Source organism: Topomyia yanbarensis, chromosome 3 (assembly GCF_030247195.1).
Source record: "Topomyia yanbarensis strain Yona2022 chromosome 3, ASM3024719v1, whole genome shotgun sequence".
NCBI lineage: Eukaryota > Metazoa > Arthropoda > Insecta > Diptera > Culicidae > Topomyia > Topomyia yanbarensis.
This window is the reverse complement of record NC_080672.1, coordinates 237453146-237470924: the sequence shown is the minus strand read 5'-3', so window position 1 is coordinate 237470924 and position 17779 is coordinate 237453146. Positions and strand designations below refer to the sequence as shown.

The 17779-nt window shown below is 39.4% G+C and overlaps 1 protein-coding gene across 7 annotated transcripts in view; it reads right to left on the bottom strand.

The window, feature by feature from the left end:
* The window catches only part of LOC131689708 (protein lifeguard 1-like), a 389259-nt gene that overhangs the window by 247041 nt on the left and 124439 nt on the right, over positions 1-17779 (bottom strand). For all 7 annotated transcript variants that reach the window (XM_058974981.1, XM_058974982.1, XM_058974984.1 and 4 more), the window contains one exon: positions 2082-2109. In XM_058974981.1, coding sequence (XP_058830964.1) covers positions 2082-2088 — 7 coding nt within the window. In that variant the 5' untranslated portion in view covers positions 2089-2109. The remainder of the gene's footprint in view (positions 1-2081; positions 2110-17779) is intronic.

Genomic DNA, 17779 nt, shown 5'->3' with positions numbered 1-17779 from the left:
ACGTACACTTAATTACCAGGGTGTTTTATTGTGGCTGAGATTATGAGCGTAAGTATATGGGGATGATTGCAATCAGAACCACGAAATTTCAAAATCAGTTACCTATTTCTGCTTGCATTTACAGAAATCGACATTCAGATTCAACACCTCCCTCATTTATTCACTTTCCAACTGACCGAAATTTCATGAAGAATCGTATGCTTGAGTGCAGAGGAAATATAAATTCATTCACCAACCAAAGCATTCATTTGTTATTGTGTCGACAGTTTGAAGGTAAAAGTTGGTATCTTCTATCACTCTAATAAAGTGTTATTTATTTATAAACGTAAATCATTAACAGGCAGCAATCGGCTGTTCTAATCTAAAAATTCTTAAAAAAGAAATGTTTCACTTAGAACGAGGATTATGTTCACCAGTAGAAATTCTTGCAGTTATAATTTGTTTTACTGAAGATTGCCGTCAAGTGTTTAAGATTACGTAGCATAATCTAATGAAAACATAACAGGATATTTTTATATACCTTAGCACCACAGAAGAAAAATGTTGAATAAACTCTATTCCGTCAAGTGTTTCCACTCACGAGATATGACCCAATATCTAATGTATAGGAAATTCTCATGCACTCTAGCGCCACCCAGTCGAAGAATTGTAAATTAAAATATACTCCGTCGGACCGTCAGAAGGCTCTGGATCTTATGATTTACTTTGTCGAAATGTCCACCCTGCTAAGTATTTCCGTTCATGAGATATGACCCAATATATAAGTTAACTATAGGTAATTTGTCTACTCCCTAGCGCCACCTGGTGGGATAATTCTGCATTAGTATGTGCTTCACCGGAAAGCCCTTGACATTCTGATCCAGTTTGCCGAAGATACTACCCTTCCAAATGATCAGCATTTCATGTTATTAAAAGTTGAAATTCATGCAGTTATCTACCTCGTGCAAATCGTGCGATCATCATAAGCCGCTTTTTTTACTTTCGACTGAGCCACCCCTACTACAACTCATGACACGCTCAACTTTGCGCGCTTATAACTTTGTCAGTTTTTGTTGGATTGATTTGCAGTCTTCACGAGTCGATTTGTTGTTACAAGGTTCTTAATTTTTCTCACGAATAACATTGATCGATTACAGCGCCACCTAGATCTGAAAATGTGAAACCGATGCGCTTCTCCATACATTTGGTCAATTTTTCCCATACAAACTTTGAGCCATTTGCGGAACCACTTCCAGTGTACCAAATGAGCTGAAATTTTCAGGGAAGCTTATTGGCCACCCAAACTATGATTTTCAGGTGCAAGGTTTGAAATTCCACATTTTGCATTTTTTCACACAACTTTGGGCCATTCTTGTGTACGTTTGGAGTGAGAGAAATTGTGAGTGTAAACGAGAGAATAAGCAATATCTTGTATTAGGGATTGTATGAATTTACTTTGAGATAAAGTAATAAAAGGAAAAATAACATGCCGAATAAAGAAAAAAGGGAAATAGATTAAGTAGAAGCTTATAAATTGATTGATATTATTTTTGGTACACATGAGTAGTGAAAAAGCAAACTACTAGAAGCACAACAAAAACAACACAACTAATAGGCTTCTACCCCTGCACGTCTGTTAATTAGCCTGTGCACGATGACGAGGTCGACCTATAAATCGACACACAATGACCCCCATTGCGAGCCGTGTCCGCAAACACTGCCATTAAGCTGTTCAACAATGATTGTAAACACAGCCCACAGAAAAAAAACAATTCACGGCGACTCGCTACTCGTCCACGCCAGCGCGCACAGGCTTATGGTTGAACGTTAGTTAGGGCTGGCGCAAAGTATGAAAAAACACAAAACAAAAAAGGCTCATAAGCCCTCTCGGTCTCTTCGATGCACCAATATTGAGACGTACTGCAATGTCCATCTTAAAGCAATTGTCTGTCAGAGGTTCATTAACACTGATGCACGCAATATGCTTAATGATGTTTGCAATACCATCAAACCTCTCAACCTAGGGGAGGGATAACTTCTAAAACCTTTCTCAAATGATAATCTGAAATCTATTATCTTATAAAATCAGAAGCATACCTTACCTTGCATTGTAGTGTTGTACCCGGGATTCTGTAAAATAAAATATTTAAAAAAATGTTGATATCAATTAATACCTTCAATTTTCAAGGGAAAAGAAAGACGTTCTGAACAGTTTGTAACATAAGCATAAGATTTTTTTATAAACATAAGAGACGCCAGTTTGTAACAGAGGAAATGTTCGTAATACAAAATTTTCTTCCGGAATAGTTTCCTAGTTATTAAACTGCCATTATATTAAATGAAATAACTAAATGTTTACACTATCTGATCAGAATAATGCACCGTGCCATATGACGGTCATATCGAAGGCGTTCCTATAGTTACTATATTCAATGTTAGGCGGAGACACAGCGGAGCCAATTGAACATGTCCAATGCCGGAGCCAATTGAGCGTGACGTCACATAATATGTTCACTTCAGATGTATGTTAATTTCGGAAGAGATTCCGCGTCGGGTGAGATTCCGCACTTTCTATATTTCGTATAATGGGTCACTTCCACACAGAAATATGATATTGTGAGATTGTCTTTCGAAGAATTACAACACTGGATATGTAAAATAAACCTTATTATTAACTCATGACAATTTTATTAACGTTTGTGTGCGTCTAGTTGCATCACGGAGTGCCGAAAGTTTTTCAGTACCACATTAAAATTTCGTTTTTTTTTAAACTGTTCGATTTTTTTTTGGTAAATCATGTATCGGTTGAATAGCTTTTAGAAGGCATTCTGATCATGCGCACGGTCATCCATAATTTCAGAGGAAAATATCGTCGTGCGGCATCTCTTCCATACAATTGGGAGAGATGTCGCATCAAAATTGCGGGTGAGATACCGCACTCGATGGCGGCGGATACATAGCTAAAATGTACTTTTTGTCGTGACTAACGACTTACCTTTCAACATAGGGGCCCCTTTTCAAAATTTCGAGAGAAAAATGATGTAAGATTTTGAACGCTTATATCTTTTGTTGTAGGGGAAACCGAGGAGATTTGAAACAGAGGAGAATTGAAACAGTGTCCATTACTAGTGAAAGAGTACCGTTAGGGAAAAAACAATAATGCTTTTGTTTTATTTGCATCGTGCCCACAAACCCTCCGATACACGCCAACTACCTTAAAGTAGTGGTTTAGTATTTACGGTAAACACACTATAAAAATGAGCAAAAGTAAGTTTTTGTTATTTTCTTCAAATTGGTATAAATAGGATATTAAGCGATGTTCGATCATGAAAGTATCACTATTATGTAGTCTAAGAGTTAACATTTATGAATTGTATGCGTTTCTTTCTATCTTTGCGAAGTATAAATTGTAAATTGTGGATCAAGCCTTACTTCTCGAGCTAGGAGAGTTGAAATACCATGTTTCAACTCTCCTCGATGATGAACTTCTAGTCTTATGGTAATGTTATAATCACGTTAACGTTCTTGAACAAATAATAATAATCAAGATTCTTCTTTCCTAAATTGTAAACCGTGATCAAAGTTCTCAATTTATTAGATCTAGGTTATTGCATTTGCATTTGTTCTAATTGTTTACTCCTATCAGCTTCTAAAGCTTGGAGCGACGTGACCATAACTCAAAATGAACCAATACTACCGACATAGATACCAAATTACCTATTTTCATAAACCCGTATCACTTGTAGTCATAAATAGTATCACTGGTCATATCAACCATTTTAATGAATGCAGAATGTTGTAGGGAAAGTGGTTGGAAAATAATACATAATATAAATTTCTTGATTTTACAGTTATAGTTAATAAGTGGTTAGGTAAAGTATCTCGCTGTTATTACTGTTGGGATAATTGCAGAAATTCCTATATTTGTAACTAAAATATAAGATTAATTTTCAAAACAAATGTCAGTTTATACGTAGATATACACTGTGGAAAATAATGATAAGAATGCATGTCATTTTAAGGAATTATCTTAGTGTGAACGAATAAAAGTGACACAATTGTAACATTTGATGATTTAGAAAACGTTTTGATAATATTTAAACTATTTGGTTACTTGTTTCAACTCATATTCATCGCTGTTTCAACTTACCTCGGTATGAGGAGAGTTGAAACAAACAGAACACTGCTACAAAAATCAATATATTCATGCTTTGTTATTTATTTGTACCAATTATTTTGATGTAATTTGATAAAGCATAAACAGAGTAAGAAATATAAAAATAAGCAGTCATCGAATGACAGTTTTTGTCGATTTATCTAACAAAAACAAAAAATTGTTTCAACCCTCCTCGGTCTCCCCTACTGAATGAATTTAATCAATTTCTTCGGCATTTTGTCGAAAATATTTGTACCAATGTTGTATTAAATTTTGGAATATGTAGGACATTCATTATCGACGGAAAAATCTTTCGAAAACGACTCGGAAAAGTGAAAATTTTCAGTTTATTTCGCACAGAGCCGTCAATATGGTGCACCAACCGAACAATAAAATAATGCAAAGTTTATATACAGGTCCACTACATGTTTGTTCCTATGATTATTCGTATTGGGTTGCTTGACGAGAGCAGTTGCTGGGGAAAGCCGGCATATTAGTTTTGGTTATGCCATAAGAAGCCGGACGGAAAGGAAAGGCTCATGCACGGCACAAGAACGAGCGAGAAAGCGATAATAGTGCATATTAGCGAAAGCGTTACGTACATTTTGAATCTTAATAACAGGTTTTTGCAAATCCTTCCAAGAAAATCAGTGAATGTGGCAACTCTACCACTAAGCGAAAGCTACACCAAAACGAATGATTAAAATATTTTCATGTATCGCACAAAAGGAGGGCCTTGCATCTGCAACGAAAAGCTTATAAATAGGAACGCCTTGATGCAAAGCGTGTTCATTCGGTGTGAGCTGCGAAAGGGTGAATGATCATATGTGTGTACGCAGTAAAAACAATCGTCGGCAAGGTTTGAATTGTTTCAAAAGATTCTCGTCTTGTATCAACATAGTTATCTACAAACCGTCCTTATTAGGACGAATGCAAAATGGAAAAAGAATTTAATTAGAAAGTTTCTTTTGTTAACTATTAAGTTTGCGCTTGTTAATTCTGTACTTTTACCAGTGAATCATAAGAAAATGTTTTTCTAATCTACGAACCCGAAGGTTTTTGCAAATCCTTCAAAGAAAATCAGTGAATGTGGCAACTCTACCACTAAGCGAAAGCTACACCAAAACTAATGATGAAAATATTTTCATGTATCGCACAAAAGGAGGGCCTTCCATCTGCAATGAAAAGTTTATAAATAGGAACGCCTTGATGCAAAGCGTGCTCATTCGGTGTGAGCTGCGAAAGGGGAATGATCATATGTGTGAACGCAGTAAAAACAATCATCGGCAAGGTTTGAATTGTTTCAAAAGATTCTCGCCTTGTATCAACATAGTTATCTACAAACCGTCCTTATTAGGACGAATGAAAAAAGGAAAAAGGATTTAATTAGAACGTTTCTTTTGTAAACAAGTATTAAGTTTGCGCTTGTTAATTCTGTACACTCAGGTTTTTTTACGCGGGGGATACATGCCGCGTAAATGAAAACCGCGTAAATGAAAACCGCGTACATCAAAATCCGCCTAAATAAAAACCGCGTAAATTTCAAAATCCGCGTGAATAAAAATCGAGTAAATTTCAAAATCCGCGTAAATGAAAACCGCGTAAATTTCAAAATCCGCGTAAATGAAAACCGCGTAAATTTCAAAATCCGCGAAAATGAAGACCACTTAAATTTAAGAATCCGCGTTAAAGGGAACCTCGTTGATGGTTACCGCGTAAATTCAAAAATCCGCGTAAATGAAAACCGCGTAAATTCCAAAATCCGCGTAAATGAAAACCGCGTAAATTTCAAAATCCGCGTAAATTAAAATCGCGTAAATTTCAAAATCCGCGTAAATGAAAACCGCGTAAATTTCAAAATCCGCGTAAAGATACCGCGCAAAAAAAACTTGAGTGTTCTTTTATCAGTGAATCATAAGAAAATGTTTTTCTAATCTACAAATCCGAAGGTTTTTGCAAATCCTTCCAAGAAAATCAGTGAATGTGGCAACTCTACCACTAAGCGAAAGCTACACCAAAACGAATGATGAAAATATTTTCATTTATCCCACAAAAGGAGGGCCTTTCATCTGAATCGAAAAGTTTATAAATAGGAACGCCTTGATGCAAAGCGTGCTCATTCGGTGTGAGCTGCGAAAGGGGAATGATCATATGTGTGTACGCAGTAAAAACAATCGTTGGCAAGGTTTGAATTGTTTCAAAAGATTCTCGTTTTGTATCAACATAGTTATCTACAAACCGTCCTTATTAGGACGAATGCAAAATGAAAAAAAAAAAAATAATTAGAAAATTTCTTTTGTTAACTATTAAGTTTGCGCTTGTTAATTCTGTACTTTTACCAATGAATCATAAGAAAATGTTTTTCTAATCTATAAATCCGAAGGTTTTTGCAAATCCTTCCAAGAAAACCAGTGAATGTGGCAACTCTACCACTAAGCGAAAGCTACACCAAAACTAATGATGAAAATATTTTCATTTATCGCACAAAAGGAGGGCCTTACATCTGCATCGAAAAGTTTATAAATAGGAACTCATTCGATGTGAGCTGCGAAAGGGGAATGATCATATGTGTGTACGCAGTAAAAACAATCGTTGGCAAGGTTTGAATTGTTTCAAAAGATTCTCGTCTTGTATCAACATAGTTATCTACAAACCGTCCTTATTAGGACGAATGCAAAATGAAAAAAAAAAATAATTAGAAAGTTTCTTTTGTTAACTAGTATTAAGTTTGCGCTTGTTAATTCTGTACTTTTACCAGTGAATCATAAGAAAATGTTTTTCTTGTCTACAAATCCGAAGGTTTTTGCAAATCCTTCCAAGAAAATCAGTGAATGCGGCAACTCTACCACTAAGCGAAAGCTACACCAAAACGAATGATGAAAATATTTTCATTCATCCCACAAAAGGAGGGCCTTTCATCTGCATCGAAAAGTTTATAAATAGGAACGCCTTGATGCAAAGCGTGCTCATTCGGTGTGAGCTGCGAAAGAAGAATGATAATATGTGTGTACGTAGTAAAAGCAATAGTCGGCAAGGTTTGAATTGTTTCAAAAGATTCTCGTCTTGTATCAACATAGTTATCTACAAACCGTCCTTATTAGGAAGAATGAAAAATGAAAAAAGATAGGTTGGTAATGTATATGACATAACAGGGGTGTCGTGACCACACTTCGAAGTTATTTCAAATCTTGCAAAGCATAAATCGACATAATTTCAATGATTGTTCCTATATGAATGAAATGACAAATTTTCAGGTCAATGCGGCAAAAATTTTGTAATTTATAGAACAATTTTATATTTTTAGTTATCATATATTAACTGTCATCTCTTCCAAGCAACTTAACCCACTGCTGCCAACCCCGTGGTTTTGCAGGGTTAAGGAGAATCATTGTAAAATGTCCAATACACGATTTTATGTTGTTACCTCCACTAAAACACTTCAGAAAACTCCCACCTGTCATACATGTACATTGTCTGCTTGTTGAAATCATTACATGAAATTATTGACCTGTAATCAATGCGGAGAACTCGGTAATAAAATTAATTTGCTGAATATACTAATGAACGGGCTCCCCAGGAAAATTTCGCTAAGCCCGGTGAATCGAACTTAATGCGTAAAATTTAGCCATTTGAAAGAGATACAAGCAGAATTTTAAGAATATGATCATCGTTGTTATCTCCCGGACATTTCCCACCACTAGTTTTTGGCTAAGCGTGTTCATTTCTGTAGGCTAGGAAAAAGATTCCGATGGTCGTTTCGAGAGATTTTTACATTAATATTTCAAAGCAAGAAAATATGAAATTTGTTCATTTCATAAATGAATGTATCAAACTTAGAATCCAGCGCATCCCCTATCAACGCAGACGCCAACAAAAAAGGTTCTTTTCAGAACCACCATAATTATTATAAAGAATAACTTGAAACATTCCAACATATTTCATTGAGTATCATTCGATTTGAATTACAAGTCAAACGAGTAGTCACGACACTCCGGTTATGTCCTAGACATTACCCACCCATCTTTTATCCGTATTTTTCACCTCGGAATGTCATTAAATGATCTTTTGCGTTAGGTATAGGTTATTAATAAGGTATATTCACAAACTAACGGACCTAATACAGTGCCATATAGGAATATGAGTCTATTTATCTATATATTTAAACGGGTACCCTTAATAAAGTTACTCCAACTTCACCGTTACACAAGGTTGCAAAAGAAAAATATTTTTGAAATGTTGAATAAAAACCTGTTTTAATCCACCTAGCGGTGCAATTGTGCCTTTCTCAATCATGAACACAAGAATGTTTGCGTTGATTATATTCATCAAAAGCTTTCAAATGCATACATTACATTTTATTATTATACAAGACATGACGACTACATACAAGAAAAGAAATCATTATTCGAGTTCTCAAATTTTGTAAAAGAAAAAACAGCCACGGTAATATTGAACTGAAAAAGGTGCGAAATCGGCAAAGTTCCAAAAAGTCGATTTTTATTTAAAAAAAAACCTGTTTTAATCCACCTAGAAGTGCAATTGTGCCTTTCTCATTTCTTCAAACTATGATTTAATAGCTGGTTCGTACAATATAACATTATGGAAATGTCTTTCATTCTTATTACACTTGGTAAGTATATATAAGAGCACCTTTCTGCATTCATCGCGGTATTGGTTTGAAACGGAGTTTTCTATGTTGTTGGTGACCTAGATCTACAAATTCAACAGTTGTGTTTACATTTTGGAAAAAAGTCACCTTTTTACATTCATCGCAGAATTCGTTAGAATCGGAATTTGCTGCGTGATCGTACGTATCACCCTGTAATTCAGGAACCAGAACTCGGATCCACACAAAATTAAACAGCAGCTGATGGACCTTTCATTTAAAATCAAGTTTGCCAAATCGGTTCAGAAAGATCCCAGAAACCGATGTGGACAAATCAACAATTCTTGTTTTGTAACCATACTCTTCAACTCGTAATCCGGGACAAGATGTCGGTTGAAAATGAAATTCAATAGCAACCTATGGGAATATTATACCTTTCATTTGAATCTTAGTTTGTAAAAATCGGTTCAGCCATCTCCGAGAAACCGTTGTGGACATTTTGTTAACAAATCCGCACATACACACACATACATACATACATACATATATACATACATACATACATACATACATACATACATACATACATACATACATACACACACATACATACATACATACATACATACATACATACATACATACATACATACATACACACAGATATTTTGCGATCTCGGCGAACTGAGTCGAATGTTATATGAGACTCGGCACTCCGAGCGTCGGTTAGAAAGTCGGTTTTTGGAGCAATTGCATAAGCTTTCTATATAAGAAAGGCAAAAGAATAATATTTAATTAGCTTAATAAGCATGAGTTCAATGTTATCTTCATGTGATTATAATTTGAAAAGGTTGGTGGAATGGGTTTGAAGTGTAGGGAATGGGGGGTTAGTAGAGTGGGAGTGGAGGATGCGTCAGAAATCCTTCATCTTATTTCGGTATACGGGGTGGATGAAGGAAATGCGGGCGTGAGGGTGGTCCAAGAGGAGGGGAGTGATGAAGGAGGGAGGTGTAAGGGCATGGCGGGGGTGGGGGGGGGTTTCGGCGACGCAATACTCAACTGCATATTTTGCCTTCCATTTGAGACTTGGTTTGAGAAAATCGGTTCAGTCATCACCGATGAAACGATGTGACTTTAATTGTGGAATATTCCCGGGATTCCGGACTTCCGGAATCGTCGGTAGTGGACAATATATTCAAAGAATGTTTGATTGGCTATCAGTGATCTAGATCTGCGATTAGAAGTAATTTGGTGACCATTTCAATAGTTTTTAGCCTCTGAGGTATTACGATTGTACCGATTTATATGGGAAATTCCAGTGTATCCTTACTAACACCCCTGTAACTCCGGAAGTAAGAGTCAGAACCGAATGAAATTCAGCAGCAGTTAATGGCATTACTGTATCTTTCATTTGAAATCAAGTTTGTAAAAATCGGTAGAGAATTCGTTGTGGAATGGGTGTGCTATTAGCTTAGGAACTTGGCGGGTTCCCCGGGGGCGTCATGAACCATCATAGGTGGCCAATGTGGTCAAAGCTGCTTTGATTGACCATTAGTGATCCAGACCCGCAAACTTGAATAATGTTACATCAATTTTAATATGTTTTACATCATTTGAACATCATGGTGGTACCGGTTTATATGGGAATTTGCTGTGTGACCGCACTCTTCAACCCGTAACTCCGGAACCGGAAGTCGGATCAACTAAAAATTCAATAGCTTATGGGAGCGTTATACCTTTCAGATGAAACTAAGTTTGCGAAAATCGGTTCAGCCATCTCTGAGAAAATTGTGTGAGTTTAAATGACACACACAAACATACACACACAGACATTTGCCGATCTCGACGAACTGAATCGAATGGTGTATGACACTCGGCCCTCCGGGCCTCGGTTAAAAAGTCGATTTTTACAGTGATTGCATAGCCTTTCTTTATATGAGAAAGGCAAAAATGGTTTCGTGATAACATAAAATCTCGACGTTTCATGAATTTTAAAGATGTTTGGCATCAAAAATACGAATTCGATTTCTGAAATTTCATGAGGTCCCACCTTTGAAATTTTTTTTAGTTAAGTCTATATTTCCGGAACCATATAAGCGACCTGAATCGTCAGGGAATGATCACGGATGTAAATTGGGTTGGGACGGTGTATTAACGACGGTTTAGAAAAAATATTTCACTTTGGTAAAAGCGCGATCACTTATCGAAAAAACTTTATTACTCCGAAACAATATATTCCACGATGATCGATAGGTAGAATAGAAGAGACAGATGAATCCCCTATCAAAGGTGATTGGCGCTATAGAGCGTGGGAAAAAATCTACTTTGTAGTATTGCCACCAATGAATTTGATTGGGGCGCGTTCGCAATCAATTTTTAGACGGATTCTAATTTAAATTAATTAAATCTAACATGACCGGCCACCTGAAATTATCAATTTCAACTTAATTCTAAAAATATTTCATTCAATACATTTCATTGATTTTAAAACTAATTTGATGAACAAATGATGTCGTCAGCTTGGTTGAGGGTTGCGCTGACTTCTTCATCCTCGTCGAACGTATCAGGTAACGGACACACCTTGGAGGCGGGTCGCTTGAATGTTCCGGACGGTGTTCGCAGAACCACCACTCGTGAAACGTCCTTTTCCAGGAAAAATTTCTTCAACTCGAGCCAATGACCACCGCGTTGGAGGTAAAAGCTCGTCTTGCAGGATCACCACCTGGCCAACCTTAAGGTTAACCTTTTCTGGGTTTACTGTAGCTTGTCGTTGGAGTTCTTTCAGGTACTCGTTTCTCCATCGGTACCAAAAGTGCTGAACTTTCTGCTGGACGAACTGGAATCGATTCAATCGATTTATCGGTACCTCCCTCCAATCTGGATCAGGGATGGCTTGGAGAGAAGCACCAATAAGAAAATGCAATGGCGTTAGGGCGTGCAGATCGTTGGGATCCTCCGATAGAGAAACAAGCGGGCGGGAATTCATACAGCTCTCTATCTGCGCTAGAATCGTCAGCAAGTCTTCGTAGAACAATACGGTGTTGCCCAATTGACGAACGAGGTGACGCTTGGCCACCTTCACGGCTGCCTCCCAGAGGCCACCGAAATTTGGGGCACGTGGGGGTATCATGTGCCATGTGATTCCCTCCGTTGCAAGACTGGTAGCGATACGGTCTATTTCGGTGTGGTTGGTAAGCATTTTATAAAGGGCATGAAGCTCGTTTTTCGCGCCTATAAAATTTGTGGCGTTATCCGAAAAAAGATGTTCGGGTCGACCTCGTCTAGCAACGAAGCGTCTTAAAGCAGACATAAAGGCAGACGTGGACAAATCTCCAACAAGTTCAATGTGTACAGCCTTCGTGCTGAAACACACGAACAGAGCTATATAGACCTTCGCTGGAGCGGTTTTACGATTAGTGGATTTAATATACACTGGACCGCAATAATCAATACCAGTGCGAGAGAATGGGCGGCTAGGGGTAACTCGCGCATGCGGAAGCTGTCCCATAGGTTGCTTTATTGGTTGCGGATTGGCACGAACACAACTATAGCAACGACGAATTGTGCTGCGTACAGCTCGTTTCCCATTTATTGGCCAATATTCGTTTCGAACAACTGCGAGCGTGAGCGCGATTCCCCCATGAAGCAGTTGAAGATGATACGACATTAGAAGTAGGCGAGTGAAATGATGAAATCCAGGTAGTAATATTGGGTGCCGGGTACTATAAATCTCATCTGACAGTCTGAGCCGGCCACCAACTCGAATTAGGCCAGAAGAATCGACAAACGGATTCAAAAGCTTCAAACTGGACCGCTTGGTAACATTTTTGCCTTTCTTGAGTTGTTTCAATTCTTGATCGAAGCATTCCCTTTGTACGATCTTTACCAGAACCATTTTTGCTCGCTCCAATTCGTGAACCAATAATACTGTAGAAGTTGTTCGTTTTCCGCCTCTAGCATTGTGAAAAAACCGCAGGCAATACGCGGTCGTACGTACCATTCTAAGATAGGACGAAAAACGGGCTACTAAGGGGTTGGGTGGCGTTGGGGTTTGAATAGTAAGGACAGAGTGTTTGCGTTCCAGTTCTTCATCCGAGTGTGTGGTCGATGTTATCCAGTTCTGTTTCGGCCAGTCATCCAATTCCCCCTGCATCCAATGTGGTCCATGTCTCCATACACTGCTATTCACTAACTGCTCCACTGTCATACCGCGGGAAACTAAATCAGCCGGGTTGGTTGCACCAGGAACGTGACACCATTTGCCACCACGGGTTGTTTCTTGGATGTCTGCTACTCTGTTCGCAATAAAGGTCTTCCAGGTGTGAGGGGGCGAACTGAGCCAGTGTAGAACCACAGTAGAATCCGACCAAAACCATACTGACGAAAACTTCATATCTAAAGCTGAATAAACTTTCTCATAAAGATGTGCAGCAAGTTGTGCCGTGGGATGCTGCGTCGTTTTAGTGGGGCTCGATTTTGATGCGATGAGCTCAACCTTCACTCCTCCTAATGCATTGACCGATCGAGCATAAACGCATGTCCCATACGCTGCCTCCGATGCGTCTGCAAAGCAATGTAATTGTATATCACCTTCACCAAATGCGTAGCGGCTGATACGATACGATGACAAATCAGGCAGTTCCGAAGCGAAACCTTTCCACCTCGTCTGTACCTCGCCCGGTACATCTTCATCCCAATCTAGCGATAACGTCCACAGCAATTGAAGAAGCATTTTAGCTCGAATTATAATCGGGGCAATCAATCCGAGCGGATCATATAATCGAGCAATAGCTGAAAGAATGCTTCGTTTGGTAATCGGTTCAGTAACTGCGTTAGAGTTTATATCAAAGCGGAATAGATCGGACGACGGCTCCCAACTTATGCCTAAAGTCTTTATAGTTTCCTCTGGATCGAAAGTTCTGCTAGATTGTGTGGCCAAATCTTCAGGTGGAATACCGTCTAGAGCAGCTGGGAAGTTTGAACACCATTTTCTCAACCGAAATCCGCCTAGATTGAGTAAGCAACTCATCTCTTTTCGCAACTGGATCGCCCTTTCGATGCTGGATTCGACCCTGATGAAGTCATCCATATAAAAATCCTTTTTTACTGCTGAGGCAGCTAGTGGGAAAGTGCCACCTTCATCATCGGCGAGCTGCTTAAGCGTTCTAGTGGCTAAAAACGACGACGGTGCCAACCCATAGGTTACAGTGGTTAGCTCGTATTTGGCAATAGGCTCATCCTGGCTAAATCTCCATAAAACTCTCTGCAAGGGGCGGTCATCAGGATGAATGGAAACCTGACGATACATCTTTTCGATGTCCGCTAGTAACGCCACTTTGTACTTGCGGAATCTTATAACCAAACTGAGAAGATCGTCTTGGATTACGGGTCCGATTAAAAGTGCATCATTCAAGGAGTAACCTGTGCTAGTTTTAGCAGACCCATCGAACACACTTCGTACCTTGGTTGTTGTGCTCGAGTCTTTAAGGACAGCATGGTGTGGGAGGTAAAAAACATTGGGTGGATCGACTGCATTCCCTGCCAGTTCACGCATGTGCCCCAATTCCAAGAATTCTGCGAGGAAATCATGATAATTCTTCTTCAATACTTCATCTTTGTCCAATTTTCGTTCTAGGCTTTGTAGACGTCGGACTGCATGCAAATAGGAATTGCCCACCATAGCAGAAAATTGTTCCTTCTTGGGGTATTTAACCATGTATCGTCCACAAGATTCTCTAGATACTGTCTTCGTGTAAAAATATTCGCAATATTGTTCAGATGGGGTAATATTAGACCAGTCCAATTCATCTACTTTCCAAAACCGCTCCAAATTGCGGGCAATAGACTCTAGGGTGGAAACACAACAGGTTACGTTTTGGGTTTCAAAGTCCGTTTTACCCGAAACAACCCAACCAAAAACACTCTCGGCGAGTATCGGGAACGATGTACCTAAATTTATCCGGCCACCTTTAAGCATCGTGAAAAAATATTCCGCTCCAATGATGAGATCCACTTTCCTCGAAACATTGAACTCTGGGTCGGCAAGAGGTAACTCATTAGGGATGTTCCATTTAACAGAGGGTAACGATACCGCTGGGAGATGCGATGTGAGATGACGAAGTACCAAGCAATCAATTTGACATGAGAACCTTCCTATTCTCGATTTGACTTCGGTTTGTACCGAACCAGAAACACGAAGATTTGATTCTCCAACCCCGGAGATAGATTGATCGATACGATGTCTAGGTAGGCGAAGCTGCTGACAAAGTCGCTCACTTATCAGATTGCACTGCGAGCCCGAATCTAACAACGCTCGAGCCAAATGTTCCTTCCCATAACCATCCATAATCACAATCACGGCAGTCGATAAAAGTATGTTCGTGGGTTTGGAGTATGCTGCTGCGTTCGAAGATACTGGCGTACAAGCGAAAATCTGCCTTTCTTCATCAACTCCGGCAAAATTGGAGCTAGTTGCCTGAGGATGATGAGAATTTCGCGTATGACGGTTGGAAATATCGTTACTATTTGTAGCCTCAAATCCTGGATGAAGCAACGTGTGGTGTCGCTTTTGACACAAGCGACAAGAAAAAGTGGATGCACATTTCCGAACAAAGTGGTCACTCCTGAAAAAATTGCTGCAAATCTTACGAGTGTTGACGATATTCAACCTATCCTTCAAAGGCATCCTTTCGAAGACTGGGCATTTGACCAACAAATGATACTGTTTGCACGCTAGACATGCAGGTTGGGGAGTGTCTGTAGCCGCAAAACTGTTAATCCGATTGGTGGAGGGGTTATGGGTTTGCTTCGACTGCTTTGGAGTAGAGTTTTGTTTGCTGTGGTAATTAGATGCCTGATCAGTGCCAATCAACAACGATTCCATTGCTCGGGATTTTTTAGTTAAGAAATTAATGAGATTAGTGTATGTAGGCTCGGCATCATCGGATACATATTCTTCCCAATCCTTGAGGGTTCTGTCGTCTAATCGGGAACTAAGAAGTTGGACGAGAAGACTGCTCCAGTGTTGCGTTGGTTCGCCTAATTGCGTCAGAGTTTTCACATGACGTTGAAAATCTTCTACCATTGTTCGAAGTGCTAGGGGGGATTTTCCAGTAAGCTTCGAGTGGACCATCAACGATTGCAAATGTTTTTTCTTCAACAAATACTTATTGGAATACCGAGCTAAAAGTGCTTCCCATGCAACTGCATAATTATTGACAGTAATCGTCAAAGATTCTATCAATTTGAGCGCGTCTCCTTTCAGCGACGATCGCAGGTACTGAAATTTCTGAATGCAGGGTATCTCTGCTGAGGAGTGAATGAGTGAAATAAACGATTCGTGAAACGTAAGCCACTCGTTCAGATCGCCATCAAATTCCGGCAATGAAATTGTAGGAAGTTTCACGCCGACCATATGGGGAACTACTGGACCGACGGGATGGGGTTGCGCTAGCGTTGGAGCAGGGGGAGGGATTTTCGAGACCAAGCCACCTTTAACCCGAAAATAGGTTTCTTCTACGTTTGCCCTTATTTCCATATTACCAGCCATAAATGCTTCCGAGTCGTCAAATGATTCATATTCACCTTGTATTGCCTCAAAATTCTCCATCAATGTATCCAGCTTACCCAACCGTATCGCTACTTCTTGAAGGTCTCGATCCTCGTTGTAGTTGGTCACGAACATTTCGATGCGCGAAATGGAGTCCATAATGTTCCGTCGCTTCAGCTCCTTCTGTTTCACCTTTTTCTCCGACATGATGATGAAGTTAAACTAGAACAATCGAAAAGACCCAGGAAGCACCGATTGGTAAAAATTAATTATTTGGACAGACACTCACCTGTGCCTGTCCAAAGACAGGCCTTGTATTTATTAAAATCTGGAACCTGCAATGAACCTTGATGCCGGGCGGCAATCGCTGTGTGTCGTGTTGAGCACGGATGATTCACGTTGCAGATGTGGTTTTGTAGCCAAATCGTTTCCACACTTGTTCCGAATGCTTATCTCCAAGGTCAGTCGGTTGAAATCGCGTGTTAGATTTTTATTCACCTCAGTACAGGTGATAATAGCGTTATTGGGTAGATGATGGGATAACAACCAGTACCAACGACCACGTGCCGGGCGACAGTGATAGCACGAGATTTTATCAATCTGTAGGTATCAAAAAGGGACCCAGGAAGTACCGCACGGATAATTTATCCAAGTTGGACAGATACTCACATGTACCTATAATATTACAGGCCTTGTATATGGATAAATGATCCGATATTTTTCCCAGCCAGTTTGGGGTTATAGTTGGCATCCTCCACGTCGTAATCCTCAAAGTGCAAAAAACCAACACCCGTGATCCTGGTCACGGCACCATGAATCGTCAGGGAATGATCACGGATGTAAATTGGGTTGGGACGGTGTATTAACGACGGTTTAGAAAAAATATTTCACTTTGGTAAAAGCGCGATCACTTATCGAAAAAACTTTATTACTCCGAAACAATATATTCCACGATGAGATATGTGTGACCGGTCTGATCGATAGGTAGAATAGAAGAGACAGATGAATCCCCTATCAAAGGTGATTGGCGCTATAGAGCGTGGGAAAAAATCTATTTTGTAGTATTGCCACCAATGAATTTGATTGGGGCGCGTTCGCAATCAATTTTTAGACGGATTCTAATTTAAATTAATTAAATCTAACACGACCCTTGCGAAATTTTATAGACATCTCTGGGGATAATATGGCTATCATTTGGGACTAAGTTTGTGAAAATCGGCCCAACCATTTCCGAGAAACTGATATGAGTTTGCTAGTTTTGAAAGATGGCCGCTTTTCCCGGGCACTTCAGGAACCGTCTGTGGTGGTCAATGTAGTCAACGAAAGTTTGTTTGTCCGTCGGTGACCTAGAACTGCAAATTTAAGTTGTTTGAGAGATATTTTAGTGAAATTTTTACCTTTTTTGCTTTCATCGGAGTATCGGTTTGAATCACAATTTGCTATGTGATCGCACGCCACAACCCGTAACTCCGGAACCGGAAGCCGGTTC